Below are 20,847 nucleotides of genomic sequence, written 5' to 3'. Positions count from 1 at the left end.
GGATTGGGCCGTAGGTACATGCACGTTCGATCATCAATTTAGTTGCATATCTCAATAGATACGTTGTTCACTTAATCACATTCACTTAGCACCGGTTTAATCTGAGGTCATTATTTCATTTCGAATATCCTAATCGGTGGGAACATCTGGACATTAATGGAGAATATCCTGGCGTAAAGCGTCCAATTACAAGTGATAAAGAAAAGGGGGTATCAAAAGCTTCCAGCAAACCCAGAATGCCCGTGCCACGGGTTCAATGAAAAGCCTGTGGGAAAAACCAAGCGTGCACTCATGCGCAGTCGAACGATACCTGTGTGGCATGCGATACCAAATCATTGCTCTGCCAATTGAATCCGAGTAATCAGTTCCTGTAATCTGGATAAAAATCCACTAGCGGGTTTTCCTTGGGGAGAAACAGGCGAGATCTCTTGTTCGATTTTTTGGTGGTATTGCAAGAACTCAGCAACGGTAGATATCACCACCGCCAATCCTTTTGGGGCGAGTGAGTTCTTGATTCTTGATCGAGTCTCGATATCCAAACTGAGGGTTAGTAAGAGCACGGCTAAATACCCCACAGCCACATTGTGGTGTACTTCTAAAACCGAATGGGCCTAAATGGATATGATTAGTCCAATCCGTCAACAAAAAGCGAACCCGGAAGAATGACCGGAGCCCTTACCGTGGAGATCGAATCGACATGAGTCGTAAACAAATGCAAGAGCCGGCCAAGCAAAGGCTTTGTAGCACCGGCAGAATGAAGAAACATCGACCTTGAGATTTCACTTTGCTCAGTCAAATTGATAAGAGCACCGAGTGCCAATATCACGTTGTTCAGAGAATTATTCTCTTTTCCAAGCGCATCTTCCGTCAAGTCACCAAAGTTTGTAGAGATAATGTGAACAAGTCCCCCAACCATCTCCGGGCTTGCAAATTTATCACATAGAGATGGGTTGCTGTTAGTGATGTTCAAGATAAGTCGAATGTAGAGGGGTTGTATCTGGCTGGCTGTGTCCGACTCCAAATGAAGTAGGCTATGGGGCTCGGATAGCGAGTCCAGAATATCCCGGCTCTCATCTGTGAGCGCTTCGGATGATGCAGTGGAAGCTTCCAGAACTGAGAACCCCATGGAGAGGATTTGGGAGCCCTCAGGGTCAATTTTCCCGAGTGAAACGCAACGTCGGCTTTCGGATACAAGTGTTTGAACCAGCGGCCTCAGAACGGACGTGGAGATGCCGGTGGTTTCCCCTTTATTTGCATTGTAGACATTGTCGATTTCAAGCAATATAACACCAGGACGCGTGGGGTAAACTTCGACAAAGTAATATCCGGAAAGAGCATATCAAAGATCTGGGGGATAAGATTCTGAAGTGAATTTTGCAAAGGCCTGGCAAGGCCGCTGGTCTTAGCTTTTGCGACAACTGAAATGTCGTCTTGCACGCCCAACAAGATAGATGAAGCATCCAGGAGCTTGGGCCACGCGGAAGTTGCAAGAACATAAGACATATGTCCGTCTGATGACCCAAGAGCATAGGCACAAAGGGAGAGAACCATAGGAACCAGCTGAAGATCCATGGACAGACAATCCACAAGCCTTTTGTCAAAATTGCATTCGGCAAATCGCCGTTTGAGGCCAGGATCCAGAAGTTTGCCACAGAGCTGGAGGAAAGCATTACATCGACCCGTTAGCGAATTTTGCGCATCTTCGATATCCTCAAAGATAGATTCAACAGCGCCTCGATAACGAGCGTTTCCCCCAGCTTGTCTCAATTCATGAATACTTCTGACAGACCCGTCCTCATTGATATCCTCATTTGGCACGATTAAACGGGCACTGGAAGAAGACTCGTAATTCAGCTGACGCTGGACTGATTGAGACCGATGCTTTGGGCCCGATGCAATGCTGTCTGTTGAAAGGTCTTCTGATATCATATCATCAAGGAAAGAACGCTGGCGTGCATAGGTGACCCGGGAACCTTGTAAGTTCGGTGGAACCGAGGTCGGAGAGCCTTGAGGGTGGCTTTCGACATGACACTCATTCACGGTCGTGTCTGGCGAAGCTCGGTCGGGCGGGATTGGATCCGGCGAGGGCTGGCTACTGGTGGGACTCTCTAGTGATGCTTCAACTGGGAGTTCGGTAATTCCAAGGGAGTCTATGAGTCTTCTTCGGCCAGGGGTAATGTTCGCTTTCGGGATATAGGTCTGGTAACCTTCTGGCGAGGCTTTGCGCGTGAACTCGGCGCGCCCAAAGCTCTCATCGGATGTAACTGTTGTCTCGCGCTCGAGAGTAGATTTCTTGTTCTGGCTTCTCCCAGACCTATCAGCCCTAGGATACGATGTTGATCTCACCAAGCTTGTCTTCTGGTCGGCTTCTCGCTTTTTAATTAATGGCATCGGGAAATCTGGAACCCTGTTCACTATTTGTGGTGACAAGTTACCACCTCCATTTTCGACTCCGCGGGGCTTCCTTGATCGCCTATTCGCCAGGACGGTCTTGTTTTCATCGGGGCTATATCGCCTTCGTTTTCTCTGGATCATAGACGCTTGTTCGTCATCTGAGGAGGGAATGTCATACACATCGGGTTCTGCAGTAGATTGCGGTGGCGCAAACCCCGAGGATGTGGTCACTTCTACCGATACAGACTGTTGTTTGTCTGCACTTTTGTCGCGCTGTAACTTGGCGTGAAATGGTCGCGATAGACGCGACGAGCTTGGTAAAGTCACTTCTTTAGAGGCTCCTTTGATGACAGATGGGCGTGCAGGCTTCTCGCCATTGGAACGCGGCTGATTTCTGGTAGAGCCATAAGTTACGGGTCGGCGATTCCGAGGGTGTGAGTTATCCATTTTCGGTTTCACGGGGAAATAATCAAATGGGCACGCGTTATTTGATGGGGTCGATCGATAATTAGGCCTTCACAAAGAGAAAGAGATCTTCCAGGTAAGAATTGGATTAGAGAACTGAGTAAAGTGTTGTTCCTCGCGATGAAGCCATGTCCTTGCGATATTCAATGGAGCTCCAGCTCAAAGGGTCATGTGGCGCAGTCATGAAAGGAGAGCCCCTAGCTGACAATGCTTAAGGTAAGGCCTCCGAAGAAAAGCGCAATGGCAATGGAATATCTGGCGACAAGTCCCGAGGTCTGATTGGGGAGATGATGCAAGTGATAAGAGGCGGAGGAGTTAGACGGGGCAGAATCACCCACTGCGGTATAGCTTCGAGATACAGAAAAAGATAAGAAAAAAATCCGACATACTTCCCCGCTCTTGGCTTTTTACATTTCGTCTCACTGTCCCTCACTGTCCCTCACTTCCCCTCTTTGGACTTCTCTTAAAAGGTACTTGACTCTAAGGGACTTTCCCGGTTCTTCATACTTTCTTCCTATACCTCGAAATATTTTTCCTAACTTTTTTTGCCCCTCAGATCAATTTCCTACCGCCCACACAATTTTGGACATAGCAAACCATGGCTAGCAAGCAAGAGACAGGTGACTCTCCCGCGAAGGGAGTTGGTCCTTTGTACCGTCCCGATGGCGAGAAGCCTACTGCGACTGTCTCAAAGGACGTCTCCTATGAGAATGTCCATGTGCTGCCTCAAACACCGCAGTTGATTGCTCTCTTGACGTGAGGACCCGAACTTTACATATTAGGTCACTCTGGACTCACATGTCGTACCACAAACAGGATGATCCGTGACCACCGCACTAGCCGTGCCGATTTCATCTTCTATTCTAACCGCATCATCCGCTTGCTGGTCGAGGAAGGCTTGAACCACCTGCCCGTTGTTGAGCAGTCCATCACCACTCCCGTTGGACGGTCCTACCTTGGTGTCAAGTTCGAAGGAAAGATCTGTGGTGTGTCTATCATGCGTGCTGGTGAGGCTATGGAGCAGGGTCTGCGTGATTGCTGCCGCTCCGTTCGAATTGGAAAAATTCTCATTCAGCGCGACGAGGAGACTTGCATGCCCAAGCTCTTTTACGATAAGCTGCCCACCGACATTGCTGAGCGCTGGGTTCTTCTCCTTGACCCCATGTTTGCCACTGGTGAGTTGAGCGTTTTCCACAATAGTCCGGCCTTTCCAGCTAACGTTACCTAGGCGGCTCTGCCACTCTGGCTGTCGAGACTCTGATGGAGCGAGGTGTTCCCGAGCACCGCATTCTCTTCCTCAACCTTATTGCCAGCCCATCTGGTGTTGCTGAGTTTGCCGAGAGGTTCCCCAAGCTCCGTGTTGTGACCTCTTTCATCGACCAGGGACTGGATGAGAAGAAGTAAGAGCATCGCCCCCAGTAGAGGATGTGGACATAGCACTAACTGATTGATAGGTATATTATCCCCGGTCTGGGTGATTTCGGTGACCGATACTACACTATGTAAAGACGCTATTATTTACGTCAAAAAAAAAAGGGTTCATCAGTGATTGAAAGATATTTTGGAATTGCTGATCAATTCAGTGTCTCATCATCCATTGCTCAGTTCCTTTCATGTGCCACGAAGCACATCCACCTCGCCATACAAGCTTCCTGTTGGAATTTAACTTGTCTTGATGGCATATAGTGGTGGGGATCTAGATGATTGAGATACTTCTTGGTTGATTGGATAGATGATAAAGCATATGCAACAAGCATATGCTAGAAGTATATCAAATACCATGTACATACAAGAAGCTCCCAATTCGATTATTGTTGATATCTGCCTTAATGCGCCGTTCGCCGTTATCACATGATCAGTAGTCATCATCAAAGATATCCCCATGGCCAATATCATCTGAAATATCTTGCTTGTTGGTCCCTCGGTGGCCTGATTGGCTAAGACTCGGCGGGTCGTATTGGTTGGCGGTGTCCTTCGCAACCGTATCACATGCATCTACCCAATCCGAATACACGTCCACGGGGGCAGAAAGGTCTTTCAAAGCGTTGTCAGTGAAGGGTCGATGCCTCAAGGTGAAAAGGCGCTCACAATTGATGCCAGTTTGGAACTTTTGGCCACAAACTTTGCAAGATAGATCTCCCAGGCCAAGCTTCTTGTCTAACTTAACGATCACAGAGTTCTCATGGTTGCAAAAGAGGCAGGAAAACGAAGTGGGAAGAGGCTCTCTCTATTTCGCATAGTCAGCGCTAAGCACCACCTATCAGGAAATTGTAACTCGTTTACCTTCTTGGGCCCTTGGGGTTTCGAGCTCGACTTCTTGCGCTTGCCCTGTAGAAATCAACATCAGTATATGGTCGGAACGGTCGGTAAGGGGAAGTAAATTCGCACCATGCTGTGTGTGGTACCTGCGACACAGGATTTGGGTGGTCAAGAGGGATGACTGTGAAGGGGAAGCTGTGGAGAGGGTTGACTCGTGCGGAGAGAGCAAGCCGTAGGCAGGTGGGCATGCCAAGGCGAACTGCCTAAATGGGAATCGGAAGAATGAGCCCCCAGTGTCCGTTCTATGAGGTCAGTTGGTGGCAATTTCATTGCGATCTACAACGAAGAGCGCCAATTGATTCGAAATAATTCCTACATGTGGATATTAAGGTGTCTTTGGCGGTTTGAATTTGACTAGCACAGTATTGATTTTGGTCGAGATTGACATCTATAGATGGTACGGAGTACATAGCCAGGTATACTAAGAACATTGACAGGGTAGAGGGTGTTACCGCCAATATAGCATAGGCCTTATTGCAATGTACAGGCAATGGAATTCCAGACACTCGGTACCAGGTACCTACCTATATCCATGGACAGGTACTGACATATTTGATACGTAAAATATCTTATAGTACAAGATACATGCCCTGAACTGCCAGATGCAGTCCACAGGTGGATGTACAATGATGACATAAGAAATGGAAAGTGGACCCGACATTTTTTAATGTTCGATCACATGACCTCAAATGATGACCTAATCAGCTAGGGCCCGCGCTCGCTTAGCCGAGTTTTCTGTGGGTTTTCAACCCTCCCCGTCGAGCGTCGAAACCCTCTGAGCGCGCGGTGCGATACCTTTGTCTGTCCTCCAACAACACACAGATACAACTCGCAATCATGGCTGTTGGAAAGTAAGCGCCCTCTTCCTTCTCCTATCGTTGTCTTCGATTTATCGACTTGCGCATCAACCGAATTCACGAACGCACCGCTAATCCTCGTCGTTCAGGAACAAGCGCCTTTCAAAGGGTAAGAAGGGTATCAAGAAGCGCACCGTCGACCCCTTCACTCGCAAGGACGAGTACTCTGTGAAGGTATGTTGTATTCCCTCTCGCTTTCCTGATGCAATGCTAATCGTCTCGACAGGCTCCTTCCACCTTCCAGATCCGCGAGTATGCATCCGAACGAACTTGAACGCAAAATGGAATTGGGTTGGCTAACGGAATTCTCAGTGTCGGTAAGACTCTGGTCAACCGCACCAGCGGTCTGAAGAACGCCAACGACTCCCTCAAGGGCCGTATCTTCGAGGTCTCCCTCGCCGACCTCCAGAACGATGAGGACCACTCCTTCCGCAAGGTCAAGCTCCGCGTCGACGAGATCCAGGGCAAGAACTGCCTGACCAACTTCCACGGCTTGGACTTCACCACCGACAAGCTCCGTTCCCTTGTCCGCAAGTGGCAGTCCCTGATCGAGGCCAACATCACCGTGAAGACCACTGACGACTACCTCCTCCGCCTGTTCGCCATTGCCTTCACCAAGAGACGCCCCAACCAGATCAAGAAGACCACCTACGCCCGCTCGTCTCAGATTCGCGCCATTCGCAAGAAGATGACCGAGATCATCCAGCGCGAGGCTGCTACCTGCACCCTCTCTCAGCTCACCCACAAGCTCATCCCCGAGGTTATTGGACGTGAGATCGAGAAGGCCACCCAGGGCATCTACCCCCTGCAGAACGTTCGTTTACCCCCGGGATTTGGAAATCATTGGTTATGCAGGTTGCTAACATGAAATGTCTACAGGTCCACATCCGCAAGGTTAAGCTTCTGAAGTCCCCCAAGTTCGATCTCGGTGCTCTCCTTGCTCTGCACGGCGAGTCCTCCACTGATGACAAGGGCCAGAAGGTTGAGCGGGAGTTCAAGGAGCAGGTCCTCGAGAATGTTTAAAGGTTATGTCAATGAAGTGGTGTCACGTACTGGTCAGCCGGGGCAAATCATTGTCTTCTGGTCATAGGAAAAGAAAAAAGTTCATAACGTGTATGACAGATTTGAACTGGCATCGGACTTTTAGCTACGCGTTGCCAGTCTTAGACATGATCCCAAAAATTCAAGGGTAGTAGTTCATTCATGTTCAAATTTTTCAACTGTCTGCTCTCTACTTCGTATTGTAGTAAGGTAGATGGCAACTGCAACCCTGTTCAGGGGGCGTGGTGCTCTCTACACTCTATCATTTCTGCTTGCCCCATAACTCTAATCGTTTGGTATAGTTCGGTGCATATGTCATAGGATATCCGGTCAATCATTCGTATGATACACTGTATATCCAACTGTGGAGAGCAACGAGTCCAACTCATTTTTGTGCCAATATTCACACCATAGTCAACTTGATCTTGGTCTTTTATACGAAGAATTTGTACTTATATGCCATTGCGTTGCAGCGTGCACATCAAGATAAATGCATAGACACGCTTCGGAGAGCAAGCAGCATTGCCATTTACCATTAGAGGTCGTTTTGACAAGGTCTTAGATCTTGAAGAATGAGTTTAACAAAGTGGATATAATATCGATGGTAGTCATTGGTGGCCTTGAGACGATAATCACATCTAACACCTGGTTTGATAGGACGAATGATCCCCTAGTTTGCTCCGCTCTCCCTGTTTGCAGCCGTGCAATGCCCCGCTAGACTCGAACAATCCTAGCCCTGTGGGAACTATAGTCTTCCTGAGGGTCTTGCCAGATTCGGCATTGTCGGGGATTCTCCTATGGTACTAACAGTTGAAGACAATTTCATTATGTATAGCAGCGATTGGAGTGTTTTTTGTGAGAGAATCGTGCATTTAGAGAACATCACTCAATTCGCTGCATTCTTCTTTTTGATGTTCAGTCCCTCCATCAGCCATGGGTCTGTTAAAAACTCCATGACTGTTGGACGATCCTCTGGGTTCCATTGGAAGGCTCGTCGTAGCCATCGCAAAAATCCCTCGACATCCTCTCCTTGGATATTCGTGGCTAGCTTTTCGAGACTTCGGTCCGGAATAGGGACCATATCTTTCCACCTGCCGGATTCGTCCCAAAATACCCACCCCATGTGTTTCTTCGCGAGGAACTCGGGTGGAGGATGGCCAAGTAAAGCAACTAGTTCTGCAATATGGACTCCGTCATCGAAGATACCGTCTCTGACCTCACCTTTGATGATGGTATGGGGGCATACTATATCCCAGGCCTGTAGGAGAGACCATGAGTCTCGATAGTAACTATTAGGGGGTACTTTGCACTTACAACCATAGCGACACTCCATATGTCCACTGTGCAATCCCAGTCTCCTTTTAAGATGACTTCGGGGGTACGATAGTAGTCAGGCATGATATCTCCTCTCAGTCCGTCGTGATCGAGCCGGGCTTCTCCAAAATCACATAGACGAGGGAGGCCATCCCCTGATGGAAATTGCGAGCTAGTGTAGATCGTTCGGTCTTTGAGAATCTTCCTTCCTACTGGACTGTTAAACTCGTGTTGTTCAAACTCAGATAATGCACGTGGTGACGGTGTGGGCAGGAGGAGGTTTTTCAACTGGATGTCTATTTCACAGTTAGTTTGATCATCGCATTATATCACGAAAGGATTTGGGAAGGCTCTATAATACCTGTATGGATGATACGAGCTACTGAATGGAGAAAATCCAAGACACCAAGCAGTTGGCGGATAGCAGGTTTCATGCCTTCGAGTGTCATTACACGACCAGGAATATGTCGTAGCAGCTCGGTAGTGTTAGTACCAAGAGGTTCGTGGACGAGACAAACGTGGCGGCCATGGGGCCCATTCACAAAGAAATGGCCGAACATTTTGCGAATGAACTTTCTCCCGGGGTGGTCTGTTTCTACAGAGTTGATTCGGTTATAGATGTTCAGCTCATGTTCTCTTGCTTGGCCCAATGTGTATATTTTCAAGACGACATATGAGGAATCACTAGATACCTAGTCCTTAGAATGATGTGAATTGTTTGTTCCGATGTGTCAAATTGGACTCACACCAAGTCACAGGCTAACCAAGCAGTTGAAGTAACACCATAACCTAACTTGGAGAGCGCTTGATAACGATTGTCGAAGATCTCCCCTTGTTGGACTGGATAGTATCTCTCCGGGGAATAGGTTGGTAGGGTTTCTTCCTCGATCTTGGAGGATGGATCAATTAACTCAAACCCAGAAGTTGGAAATACTCGTGGCTTGGAGGTCCATTTTGATGAAAACATGGCTCTTTGGTATGATGCATTTCTGGGCTTGTAGCCATATATGGAAGATCTCGCGAGAATTGAACCCAGGGGCCGGCGCAGGATAGAGGCCCCATGGCTCCAGTAGTTCCACACAACTCTGTCCATGTTCGGTTACAATTCCCTCGTGAGATGATCATTGACATGTCAACACTCTGACACGAGTGAGACAGGTCATTCAGTGACAGGTCCAGGGCCGGCTGGAGCCACGGTTTATTTACATAATCATCTTGGCGACGTCCATGGATGTACTCCGTACCTGGGCAGCCCTGGAGCTGGAGCTTGGGAAATGGTTCATAATCTAGTTGAACTGAGCTAATTAGGCATCTATGGTGCGAATACTGCGTTGTTTACTCTGTATGATGCCTGCAAGAGTGAATCATCATATCTCGACAAGATATATGTTTGTGATGTAGCGCATAGACATATTCTCCCTAGGCCCCGACGACAATCCCCGGCCTCAATGGCTCATGCTGCAGCAAAGACCTGCAGCCAAGAGAGAGATGCATTGTATCTAATGCTCCTAATGCTCCCAATGCCCCCAAGGAAGAAGTTATAATGCATCCAAATAAGGTTGGTGGAGCCCCGATTAGTCGAATCCCCGCACTCTCTCCGGGGTATGAGGTCACGAGTCACAAGAGTCAAACGCCCCTCTCCTTGATGGCATGATTTCCTGTTCTCTTCTCTGCTTTCCATCTCCCTCTGGGCTCTTTCATTTACCACATTATCTAACACACACATTGAGAATAGTAAGGATTCTCCCTTGAGGGACATGCTCTTGGCATTGAACTATATACATCTGTCTCAGCCAGTGACCATCTGACTGACAACCCAATTCACAGTGACTCGCTCTCACAAATTGACCGATCGTGATCATACGGCTGAGGGCCTGACAGGTCCTCGTGAGAATCTCCCACGGTACTTTGGAAAGTCCGGCCCAACTGATGCTGATCCTCGCAAGACAAAGAAGGACGGGGGTGGCAAAGGCAATTGGTAATCATTGCCCCTCTGAATCATCCTGATTCATCGAGCTAATGCTTCCATCATCACAGGGGTCGATCGGGAGAGGAAATGCAAGACACTGAATACTCGTTTGCCAATGCTCGACGTCGATCCAACAGCAGCACCCAGGGTCTAGCTGACTTCAACACCAAGTTCGAGGCCATTGACCCAGAGCCTGTCTTCGAAGAGGAGGATCAGGGAGACTCTGATATGACCGCGAATGGCAGGACGATGAGCAAAGTCGACAGTGTCAGCAGCAACAATGGCAGCGAGGCTGACCACGATAGTGTGAAGTATTAGGCAGTCACTGCCATCGCTGGCACCTCTTGATCCTACCTCCGGATATCAAGCCAGTCGAACAACAAGGTACTTTAGGAGGTCATGAATCGATGACTACGACTACGAGAGCCAATAGCTACTGCATGACAGTATGAGAAAACAAAACAAATCACATCCATAATTTTACCATCTATGACCAAGAACAACGTAGCTTAGCTTAGAGCATTACTAGACATTTAAGCGACATGAACAGTACAAATAAATCTCTTGAGATTTCATACATACACCATAGTATTATGGCTCATCGGCCACTCGGATAAGTGAAGAACAAAATCGAAAACGCCGCCATTTCGACCCCAACCCGCATCAATTGCAAAGAAATTTCAATTGTCGGCTCCAGCAACTTCACCATCAATCATAGGGGTAATCTATTAGGAGGTCGAGGTCTGGACCTCTGCAGTTTCCCGAAGGTTTTGGAACCAGAAATCGAGTTTTCCGACCTCAATGCATTGACGCAACCAATCATTCTCGGTCTGGAGATCGAGAGCCACACGAGATCTTTGCTCTGAGCGGAATCGTGAGACGAGAATATCGGAATCGGAGTCAGCCATCAGAGCCTCCGTAGGAGTGAGTGGAGTGTAGATAGAGTGAGGAGCAGCATTTCGGGATTCTAGAAATCGAATAGTGTTAGATAGATGGCCCAAATAGTAACTTTCGGAATAAACTCACCTTCCAAGCACGCAGTTAGTGACCGGTAGAGTGCAGTATCAGCGATTGTTAAGTCTGTATTGCCGTTGGCTCCTTCGGCAAGCTTCCCCCGAGCTACCCAATCATCCTTGATCATGCAGCGTCGCCAGATCAATCGTTGTAAAGCCATGAGGTAGGATGGGTCTCGTTGGCCATAACGACCATAATGAAGAGCTTGCAAAGCGAGATGGAATTCGCTTCGGATAGGGAGTCCACTCTCTCCATCATCTACAGCTTGATCGGGGCCCATCAAAGTCAGAAGATCAATCAGGCCGTCAGCACCGACGACCTCCCTGTTGATCAAGGTAGAGAGTGCATCGCTAAAGATTTCATGGAGCGATGGCCGATCTTCGACAAGATGACCTCCGTAGTGACTGAGCGCCAGGTCAACCTCGGCCTTTCGGTCAATGGCAGCCTCCAAAACATGCTGAATGTGTCCGTACAAAATGTCTTGGACTCCATCGACTTCAACGTAATCTTCGAGACGTTTCACATCCTCTTGCAAAGTAGCAGTTGCAGCCTGCGAACTCATTCGCTCCTGCGTCGCCAATTTGCCTAGCTTGGCCAGCGAGATCTCTACACGGTGGCTCCACAAGTCCTTTTCACTGCTAATGGCCAAATTCTCCAACGATGCCGCGGCACTTTCATAATCGTTCTCACCAGATACATCATTGATCCAGCTCAGGCGAGAATATGAGGGGTTCCTTCGAAGAAATTTAGTCACAGCAAGTTGATAATCTGGCATCGTGAAAAGCGTTCCAGGGTAACCCATCGCTATTTGCCGGACGAAAAAGGCATCTGCCCATTGATCACCGAATTTGTCGAAATACTTAGCGATCAATTGATCTGCATCAATATCATTTTGACTAGAAGGTTCCGGGAGCCGTTGTTGGCTTGCCTTCTGATCCTGAAGCTCAATGATCAATTCGACTAACGCGCCCATATCTCGGAAGCCTTCTGCCAACTCGATAGCATCAGCAAGATGATCGATACCAGCTAGCTTAAAGAGCTGCCACTTGCGGTCTTCAACATGTGACTGCTCAATCGAGACACTCTCGTCCATTAGTTTCGGATCACCTTGCGCAGAGAGCCATCGAGTGCGTTCACGATGCATTTGACCGATAACGCGAAGATGTCGGTAGCTGTTCTTGGCAACTTGATTCAGAACTGGTGTATCTGGGACATCTGCACTTGACACTGGAGTTATCCATGATCGGCAACTATCCAATTCTAGATCAAGTAAATGCCCTGCTTCAGAGTAACCGACACCTCTCGAAGTCCAGAACTCAGGAAGATCCTCATATCCATCGGAAAGCACTCCATCCTCGAGGAAGTCTTCGTGAAGACCATAAAGTGCAATGTGTTCATCTCGATATCTGAAAGCAGTTTCGGTGACTGCCAGGAAAAGCTCACTAGCCGCCAGTATTTGTTCTGACAATGCGCGCGCAGGGCTGGGAGAGTTGCTCCGACCAAGCTTGATTGCATTCTTGATCCATGGGATGACATGCTCCATGCGGTAGGAGTCTCTTAAAAACCATTGACGCACTGGATCAGTCTCCCCATGTTGCGGGTTAATCGGGGTCTTGAATTTATCGTTCATGGATTTGATGAGATGACCAAGGAAAGACTCTTCATCTCCACTCTTGGTCTTGCAGGACTCTTGAATCTTCCACATGGCTCTTTGGGCTGCGATTTTTTCCGCGGCCCAAAGCAACTCCCACTTTGCCGGTCGGCTTAATGGATTGCCTTTGCGTGACAGCAATGAGGCAAGATCATCCAATGCCTTTGCCCTCAGTCGGAGATTTTGCTCCAGTGAGATAGCAGTGGTGGGAATGAAGCGTGCTTCGGATGTGAGGAGTTCCTTGCAGATTTCCAATGCTGCTTGCTCCATTTCCGATGGAGGGAAATTCAAGTCCCCTTCACTAGATAAGTTCAATGGATTCTTCGCCATAGTGCCGAAGAAGACAGCCTGCTCAAGCTTGTGTTTCGCTGTAACTTGAGGCTCATCAACTTCAGCTTCGGGGCGTGGAAGTACTGTGACACGAATGACACCGAAATTCCGAAGCATAAGCACACACGCTGCGGACGCCGAATCACTCGACTGGTCCTCTGATGTCGTTCCCAATATTTCGTAATCTGTGCCAGATCGAAGGTGGATAGTGTCTTGGAAAGGCATGGGCAACTTATTTGAATCAAGGAGCAGTTGTGAAGATGGAGTTTCTTCAATGTTTGCCAATGACAATATAACAAGAGACTGACCAATAAGGACAAAGGCAGTTTGTTCGGGTTTTGGCACAAATATCTTGGGTTTCGAGTTTTCGAGCATAGGGGCAGGAATATGTTGAACGTCAACGGCATGCGTTGAGATAACACGAGAGTTATTTCCGGACAAGAGAACTTGAACTACGAAAAGCGCTCTGGTTTCGGACCATTGAGGTGACTTGACGACCAAAAACAGTCGCCAGGAACCATCAGAGAGTTGAACAGCGTCGTCGGAAGACTGTAAGGCAGAAAACGCAAAGTCCACAATTTTGAGCTCTGTATCATTCGTAGACTTCGCATGGTGTTCAGGGAGGGCCGCCAAAATTGCGTCCTTGACATCGTATCGCTTTTTGAGGTTGTTCCCGTGGTTCCAATGGGTATCCCATATTTCAACCAGTCCGGTCGAAGTTGCAATGATCACATCTCGCTGGCCTCTTTGGTGAGAACCACCGGCACGAACGGCAGTGACCTCCTTTCTCCAGTAACTGCCTGCGAAAACGTTCTTGATTCCCCCAAAGATACCACCACCAGTTCCTGCATTACTTCTGAGGAAGTTGACGATCACCGAAGGCTTTCCCTGCGGGTCCCTTAGAGTGATGTGTGCTACTCGTCCGGAGGAGAATGTGGCAATGATACCAGAAGGCTCTGCGTTCAATATTTCCGTAGCATACTCACCGGAAAGCATGCCAGGAGTGGTTCCTTGTATACCATTCTGCTTTTGTCGTGATAACCCTAGTGATGCAGCGCTAGACACAGTCTCCCAGTAAACGACCTTTCCTGTAGAAGGAATGATCACTAAGAGGCCCGGGTGACCTCCTGTCGCTGTGGATAATAGAACTCCGAGAGGGACTGCGCCCTTAGGATCTCTGCAAGACTCCGGGATAGATACCGTGAACGTGTCCGATGGGGATGGGGACGAAGCTGGAGCTGAATAGGGCCACACAATGGCGTGTGAACGTGTCAAAGCCAATGCGTAATCATGGCCGGGTCCGAAAAAGCACTTGAGAGGTTCTGCGTTCCGAGTGTTAACAGGCCGCAGAACAAGGCGAGAAGAGTTGTAAGAGTTGAGATACCTGATTGCAAACCTCGAATTTGATCTGGCAAAGCCGGAAGTTGATCGACGGTGTAAAAATCGGTACTTGACTGTCGAACCCAAGAAGTTAGCTGTCATGACTTCGGGGTTCGAAAGAATGCGCAACAATATGAGAGTAACCCACTAGAACAATTGCCCCCTCATTGTTGTTTCCAGGGCCATCGCCTTGCTTCACAGTCCGGAATACAAGTTGCGACTCGTTTTTGATTTGATCCGCAGGGGTGATGTCCACATTTGCGGGAGTGGGTGTTGCTCGTTTTGCGAGCTCACGTCCCAAGTTGGTATCGGAAGGGGATTCATCAGGGCGTCGCAGGACTGAGCGCTGTCTCTTCGCCTTTGGTGGCTTGACAGAGTCATCTGAGCTTGTTCTCTGGCGTCGACGAGTATTGCGGCCACCAGCTTTGGGAACGAACATTTTCAATAAGTACGGTACTTGTAGTTGCGAACACGCGCGAGCGGACGAAAGCTGGTGAAAGGATTGTTGACCCTTGGGGGTCCGATTCACCCTTCCAGCTTGGTGGAAAGTCAGAGAAAAGAGAAGGACAGAGGTAGAGAGAAAAAAAAGCTCCCCCAACAATTTAGCGTTTGAACTGGAGCAGTGATAGCAACGATAGGGTTGGTCAATAACATCGAGGATGTTTGTCCGAAGGCGGTGAGTCGACACCACCTAAAATGAGGTGCCTGCATGTATTTACATTATGTACATACATACTCCGTATACACAGTATGGTTAGTGTAGATGTGTATTTTACAAACATTTGCTACGAAGTTCTAGGCGCATAACTACATACTGGTACTAAATCCATGTAATTGTCTGTATATCCCGAGTGCTCATACAAAGAGGCAGTAGTAACCTTCCAAGGAATGATGCCAATTTAGATGACTATGTACGTATATGTTGATTGGCCTCTAAATTCACAAAGAACTAGTCAGAATTACATGAGCAGTCTAGCTAGGTAGTTTGTAGAAGTAGTTGCAGTCATATATTACGCCTTAGAGAATTAAGTACCTGTAAGTACCTAGGTAGATGTGGAAGTCCCGAGGGATCTTGCCGTAGCCGATGACCCCGAAAGCTCACGTGAATTCCTCATCTAACCCCACGCGGAGTTGCTCCCTTTACAACCACCAACATGGACTGAAGAACCACTCCCCTCGCTCCATGAGATAGCGCATCTCACCCTCGCGATTACGAAATAGCCACCATGCTCATATGTTGTGTTGATACGGTCAAGATCAAAGCCCACGAGGGTTACTTAGGGCCGCAACTATAGAAAAGATGCTCTCACGCATGTCACTTCCAAAGGGTCATCTCCGACTAGGATCCATCAAGCATGTCGCGTCACAAGCTTCGGCTACGCCTTTGAGGCCCACGCCCTTTACTACCTTCCTCTTCAAACGAGACCTACACACTGCACTCTTTTTCCCAGGTTTGTACCGCGTTCACGCCCCTTTACCACTAAACCTCAAATAGCCACTAATACATATAACAGGACATGGTGTACAAAGGGTCGGCATGGCTAATGCCTGGATTGAAGCCTTCCCCCATACCGCAGCGAAGGTTTTGGACGAAATGGACAGCACCCTCGGGTTCAAATTGTCTAGCATTATATCCGATGGCCCCAACTCCGAGCTGAACATGACGGAAAACTCACAACCCGCAATCATGGCAATCTCAGTCCTGATACTTCGTATTTTGGAGGACGAGTTCGGATTCGACACTAAATCTCGAGTCGATGTTACGCTTGGACATAGTCTAGGGAGTTCTCCGCGTTGGTTGCCGGAGGGTCTCTTGAATTTCGAGATGCTCTTCAATTAGTTCGTCGCCGGGCTGAAATAATGGCCCAGTGCACGCGGCGGTTAACCGAGAAATCCGGTGAAACCTTTGGCATGGTTGCGCTCCTGTGTGAGCCCGAACACCTGGAAGGCTTACTGCGAGCGGTGGAAGAATTTCTTGGCCTCGAATCTCCGGGTATCGAGACTGAGGGATCCCATCGAATCCCCGCATGTCAACAAGTGGTGGTTGCAAATATCAACTCGAAGAATCAAATCGTGTTAAGCGGCAGTCTTGACCGAATCAAGATCCTTTTAGTCCAGCTGCGCCAATTTGGAGGTCATGACCCACGGGCTGTCAGACTGAAAAGCGACAGTCCATTTCATAGCCCTGCTATGGCGCTAGCTGCAGATTATATGAGAGATGCGATGGAGAAAATCAACATAACGTTTCCAGCTTCAGTCCCATGCGTTTCAAACGTTTCTGCCTTGCCATTCAGGTCTGAAGAAGACCTCAAGGATCTTCTTTCAAGACAATGCACTGATACAGTGAGATGGTGGGATAGCATCCGTTATCTCCATCAGGAACGAGGTGTCAAACGGTGGATCGGAATTGGTCCAGGAAAGGTTGGCAGGAATTTGGTGGGCAAAGAGGTTGGCAGGGTGGATACCAAAGGTGGTGGAGTATGGGCTATCTGTGACCCTCGTGAGATGTCGGAGATTATGATGTCGTTGGAGCAGACCGAGATCGAGGTTCAAGGCTCGAATAACTAGCACAACGACCAAATGATCATCGTTTTATTATCCGTTTTGTCATATCCATCTTGATTACATGCTATTAGAAGTAGCAGGGAAAGCCACATCGGTGAACAAATCATATGGCTATCTTCGGAACGGGTTGATAAACCTAGTAGAAATTGCTGTCTCGTATGAACATGGATTGGGGAGACCGATGGACTTAGATATGTCCTCATTCAGAGGATTCCCAGTATCTGCCGTTGGTGTTCCCCCTACATGGTCGCACCTGGAGCCCATGTATCGCCAATGCGTTTTACATCCGCAATGAACTTTTGATTAGAGATTGGCTGACAGGCGGACACGGAGGCAGGTTTGTTCCCGGGAATCGGTACGTGATCGTCGGGGGAATAGAAAGGATTCTGCAAAAGCTGAATATACGCACTCTGTAGAGCGCGGAATGCCTGTTTTGAGATATGAGAAAGCGAACTCTTTCGGCAAACACGATTCTACCAGACATAGACACAAAACATACCGGTTTCATATCAGAATCCCTCAAGCCATTGATCGCAGGACCTGCCTGCTTTCCAGCACTGGCCTCTTCCTGGCCAAAAGAATCCACGATGATCAATAATTTTATTCCCGTGGTCGTCAGCCAACCATAGGCCGCGAGTCGTTCGTCAATTGCATGTAACAGGCCTAGATCCTGATCAATGGATGTTTGTTTGCACCGGATGTCGAAGATATCGAGGCATGAATTCAATAAGAAGGAGAATTCGATAGTTGAATCCGTATACGGGGGGAACAGCGAGATGTGAAGAGGGTTATCCTACAGTCGAATTAGTATGCACGATTCCAAGGAACAGCTTAGCAGAGTAAGACTTACTGCCTTTCCAATCACGCCGATACAGGCAATTTTTGGGCCTGCCATTCTGAAAGAGCTCTTAAGTAGCAATCTATCCGGATTGGGCGCAACAAAGTGAGCTCTTGAGTCTTGGGGATTGATTCCCTTCTCTCGACACCGTGATTGGGTGAGTATGCTAGCCTGGGTAGATTCTATCTCTCCATATCATGTCCACAACGCTTTGAACTGGACCAAGCCTTTCAAGCAACGGGTCCTTCGCAATCAAAATGTAGAACGTGGACTGTAGTGGAGTGGCTATGCATCTCCAACCCCCGCTGGTTAACGTATGGAGAAGACACGCTCAGGCACTCAGGCAGAAAAAGAGAGTTGAGAGCCAATGACCACACAGGCAATTGGATTTACGAGCAGGTCACCGCCTTTACAGTACACCGTTCAATGAACTATAAATTACACGAAATTGACCAATGATAGCCATTTTAATAGCTTACATCATCGCTTTCAAACCACTGCCATACATCATCTTTCTTTCCACTCTGGACTTGGAACCTTTTTGGGGTTCTCCTTGACTTGCAGTTACCCGGCCCGCCACCTCTATCCTCTTGTGATTCTATATTCCCTGTCGCCACTGGCTCAGGCTGTAATTCGCTTGTCCCTTCAGTTCCCGGGACGACAACCTTCTATCTAACCTAGTTTCGCTCAATCGAAGAGACTTTTCTCAAGATGCTGCCGATGGCGAAGCCCGCCATCTCTGGCGCTCTGTGCGGTATGCAACTTCTTTAATCCTCCAGAATATCAATTCATTAACAAAAAACAGCTGTGCGACCCCGTTTCGCCCTTGCTCTCCCGCGTGCTCAACCCTTTGCGGCCCTCTCGACCTCGTCTATCAAATCCGCGACAGCGCTCGAGCGTCAACCATCACCAGGCCAGCAATTGACCGCTTCAGGCAAGGTTCGGAGGGAGGTTCCTTTGGCCAGTCAGGAGAAGAAGGAGGGTGCTATGCAATATGTCTTGTTCGTTCACTCCCTCCTGTTCTCATTTTGTATGCGCCGTGAGCTTCCGCTGACCCTACATCACCTAGGACCACCCTCGATCAGGTTGCCAACTGGGCTCGTCAGAGTTCCTTGTGGCCCATGACCTTCGGTCTTGCATGCTGCGCTGTTGAGATGATGCACTTGTCTACCCCCCGTTACGATCAGGATCGTCTGGGAATCATTTTCCGTGCTTCTCCCCGTCAGTCGGATGTTATGATTGTGGCCGGTACATTGACGAACAAGATGGCCCCCGCCCTCCGCCAGGTTTATGACCAGATGCCCGACCCCCGGTGGGTTATCAGCATGGGCAGTTGCGCCAACGGTGGTGGTTACTACCACTACAGTTACTCCGTTGTTCGAGGCTGTGACCGTGTTGTGCCGGTTGATGTCTACGTTCCTGGATGTGAGTACACCCTCTTACCTCGCAGTTTTGATGTTGTAATTGCAATTGACTAACAAAAAACCAAGGCCCACCCACTTCCGAGGCACTGATGTATGGTATCTTCCAGCTGCAGAAGAAGATGAGACACACCAGAATCACACGTATGTGGTACCGCCGTTAATATCTGAAATCAACGATATGGTGGACTCTTTTCTGCCTTTTCGGGCATAGTGCATGGTGAAATCTAAATAACTCTACCTGACCACTGTGGAGTTTTTATGTGTCTTTCTATTTTGTATATCAATATCAGGCTTTGGGATCTGATATTCTGTTTTACTCTCACTCTTATCGGTCTGTTCTTTTTTTTTTGCCTGTCAGAATATCCATCCAAAAGAATTCAAGCAAGTGTCTCCTATCTGGGATGGCAACCCCACATTGCCTTGGTATCAAATTCGTCTTTGCTTCGGCGTGACCAAATTTGTATGTTGCGTGCTAGTCTCGGCTACATGTCTAAGTATCATTGCAACTGTGGTTTCTCCATCCAAAGCTCACATACGAAATGAACACCTCCGTAGATGTGGCGTCCATGATATATCTATCCATCTACCATGTACCTAAATATATCCGATCTGCGAACGCCATTGTCATCGCCCTTGGCTCCTAAGCTTATTACCCGGATCATGAACAGGAGGTTCAATGAGCATACTTTTGGAATAAAACAAAACAAATAGAAATGATGTAAAACAGATCTCTTACACCCAGAGGCTATCCGAGGGTGGCCGGAACGTATCGTTATAGATGTCGGAGCATGAGATCGGCATACCGGAAGTTTAGTTTATCCTGTCCACCCAGTATTTTTGATATTAGTCAGATAGTCATATTTCCTACTAGAATAGTGGATACAGAAAGAGAGATTTCAACTCCCTTGATTGGACCCTACTATACTGAATACCACGTCAGTTGACAATAGATTGATGCCTAAGGTGTCAATACCCAATATTTGACTCTTTGACACGCATCATACACACGTGCCTTCTCCGAGATAATTTCTCATCCTTCTATATCTCCTACTGACACGCACAAAGTGAGGATATCTCAAGTTTGCTCTTGTTGTTCATCGATAGTGAAGACCATCAACACAATTACTAATGCAGAAACTTGTGTGGTAGTTCGGCGATAAGATATTCCGCACCGGCCATCGCACCTCCGGGGTTACCTTAACGCACCGGCTCAATCTAAAGGCTTGCTACGGACTCTTGACGAATCTCAGGGATTTCAGGCAGTAAGTCAAGCCACTCGGACACAT

General features: G+C 48.2%; 11 protein-coding genes across 11 annotated transcripts; 5 read left to right on the top strand and 6 right to left on the bottom strand.

Annotated features, from left to right (window-relative positions):
* Positions 1-332: 332 nt before the first annotated feature.
* On the bottom strand, positions 333-1,126 carry N7457_002422 (Wings apart-like protein; the record flags this gene model as incomplete). Its single annotated transcript, XM_057173468.1, has 2 exons — positions 333-611; positions 680-1,126. 2 exons carry the CDS (start codon positions 1,124-1,126, stop codon positions 333-335), a joined length of 726 nt encoding a protein of 241 aa, XP_057033619.1.
* Positions 1,127-1,212: 86 nt separating this feature from the next.
* N7457_002421 (WAPL family protein) lies at positions 1,213-2,841 on the bottom strand (the record flags this gene model as incomplete). The annotated part of the gene is made up of 1 exon (XM_057173467.1): positions 1,213-2,841. One exon carries the CDS (start codon positions 2,839-2,841, stop codon positions 1,213-1,215), a length of 1,629 nt encoding a protein of 542 aa, XP_057033618.1.
* A 616-nt stretch (positions 2,842-3,457) lies between these two features.
* Positions 3,458-4,365, top strand: N7457_002420 (uracil phosphoribosyltransferase; the record flags this gene model as incomplete). The annotated part of the gene is made up of 4 exons (XM_057173466.1): positions 3,458-3,615; positions 3,676-4,034; positions 4,088-4,259; positions 4,314-4,365. 4 exons carry the CDS (start codon positions 3,458-3,460, stop codon positions 4,363-4,365), a joined length of 741 nt encoding a protein of 246 aa, XP_057033617.1.
* A 349-nt stretch (positions 4,366-4,714) lies between these two features.
* Positions 4,715-5,250, bottom strand: N7457_002419 (transcription elongation factor 1 family protein; the record flags this gene model as incomplete). The annotated part of the gene is made up of 3 exons (XM_057173465.1): positions 4,715-5,086; positions 5,143-5,187; positions 5,248-5,250. 3 exons carry the CDS (start codon positions 5,248-5,250, stop codon positions 4,715-4,717), a joined length of 420 nt encoding a protein of 139 aa, XP_057033616.1.
* Positions 5,251-5,946: 696 nt separating this feature from the next.
* On the top strand, positions 5,947-7,058 carry rps1 (40S ribosomal protein eS1; the record flags this gene model as incomplete). The annotated part of the gene is made up of 5 exons (XM_057173464.1): positions 5,947-6,029; positions 6,125-6,209; positions 6,262-6,287; positions 6,348-6,849; positions 6,915-7,058. The coding sequence occupies exons 1-5, from the start codon at positions 6,016-6,018 to the stop codon at positions 7,056-7,058; spliced, it is 771 nt and encodes a 256-aa protein (XP_057033615.1). The 5' UTR covers positions 5,947-6,015.
* A 904-nt stretch (positions 7,059-7,962) lies between these two features.
* Positions 7,963-9,357, bottom strand: N7457_002417 (putative protein kinase; the record flags this gene model as incomplete). Its single annotated transcript, XM_057173463.1, has 4 exons — positions 7,963-8,334; positions 8,391-8,686; positions 8,752-9,074; positions 9,137-9,357. The coding sequence occupies 4 exons, from the start codon at positions 9,355-9,357 to the stop codon at positions 7,963-7,965; spliced, it is 1,212 nt and encodes a 403-aa protein (XP_057033614.1).
* Positions 9,358-9,933: 576 nt separating this feature from the next.
* N7457_002416 (uncharacterized protein) lies at positions 9,934-10,677 on the top strand (the record flags this gene model as incomplete). Its single annotated transcript, XM_057173462.1, has 3 exons — positions 9,934-10,015; positions 10,218-10,368; positions 10,428-10,677. The coding sequence occupies 3 exons, from the start codon at positions 9,934-9,936 to the stop codon at positions 10,675-10,677; spliced, it is 483 nt and encodes a 160-aa protein (XP_057033613.1).
* Positions 10,678-11,087: 410 nt separating this feature from the next.
* On the bottom strand, positions 11,088-15,173 carry N7457_002415 (putative nuclear pore complex subunit Nup133; the record flags this gene model as incomplete). Its single annotated transcript, XM_057173461.1, has 4 exons — positions 11,088-11,326; positions 11,386-14,676; positions 14,739-14,808; positions 14,883-15,173. 4 exons carry the CDS (start codon positions 15,171-15,173, stop codon positions 11,088-11,090), a joined length of 3,891 nt encoding a protein of 1,296 aa, XP_057033612.1.
* An 861-nt stretch (positions 15,174-16,034) lies between these two features.
* N7457_002414 (ACP S-malonyltransferase) lies at positions 16,035-17,302 on the top strand (the record flags this gene model as incomplete). The annotated part of the gene is made up of 3 exons (XM_057173460.1): positions 16,035-16,185; positions 16,249-16,462; positions 16,516-17,302. 3 exons carry the CDS (start codon positions 16,035-16,037, stop codon positions 17,300-17,302), a joined length of 1,152 nt encoding a protein of 383 aa, XP_057033611.1.
* A 236-nt stretch (positions 17,303-17,538) lies between these two features.
* N7457_002413 (uncharacterized protein) lies at positions 17,539-18,194 on the bottom strand (the record flags this gene model as incomplete). Its single annotated transcript, XM_057173459.1, has 3 exons — positions 17,539-17,727; positions 17,799-18,092; positions 18,150-18,194. The coding sequence occupies 3 exons, from the start codon at positions 18,192-18,194 to the stop codon at positions 17,539-17,541; spliced, it is 528 nt and encodes a 175-aa protein (XP_057033610.1).
* Positions 18,195-18,848: 654 nt separating this feature from the next.
* On the top strand, positions 18,849-19,722 carry N7457_002412 (NuoB/complex I 20 kDa subunit family protein; the record flags this gene model as incomplete). The annotated part of the gene is made up of 4 exons (XM_057173458.1): positions 18,849-18,891; positions 18,943-19,138; positions 19,207-19,562; positions 19,628-19,722. 4 exons carry the CDS (start codon positions 18,849-18,851, stop codon positions 19,720-19,722), a joined length of 690 nt encoding a protein of 229 aa, XP_057033609.1.
* Between the last annotated feature and the right edge of the window lie 1,125 nt (positions 19,723-20,847).

The sequence above is a fragment of the Penicillium paradoxum genome (genome assembly GCF_028828445.1).
Source record: "Penicillium paradoxum strain IBT 22861 chromosome Unknown utg000003l_segment0_segment0, whole genome shotgun sequence".
Lineage (NCBI taxonomy): Eukaryota > Fungi > Ascomycota > Eurotiomycetes > Eurotiales > Aspergillaceae > Penicillium > Penicillium paradoxum.
Note: the sequence above shows the minus strand (reverse complement) of the source record. Positions and strands in the feature narration are given on the sequence as shown.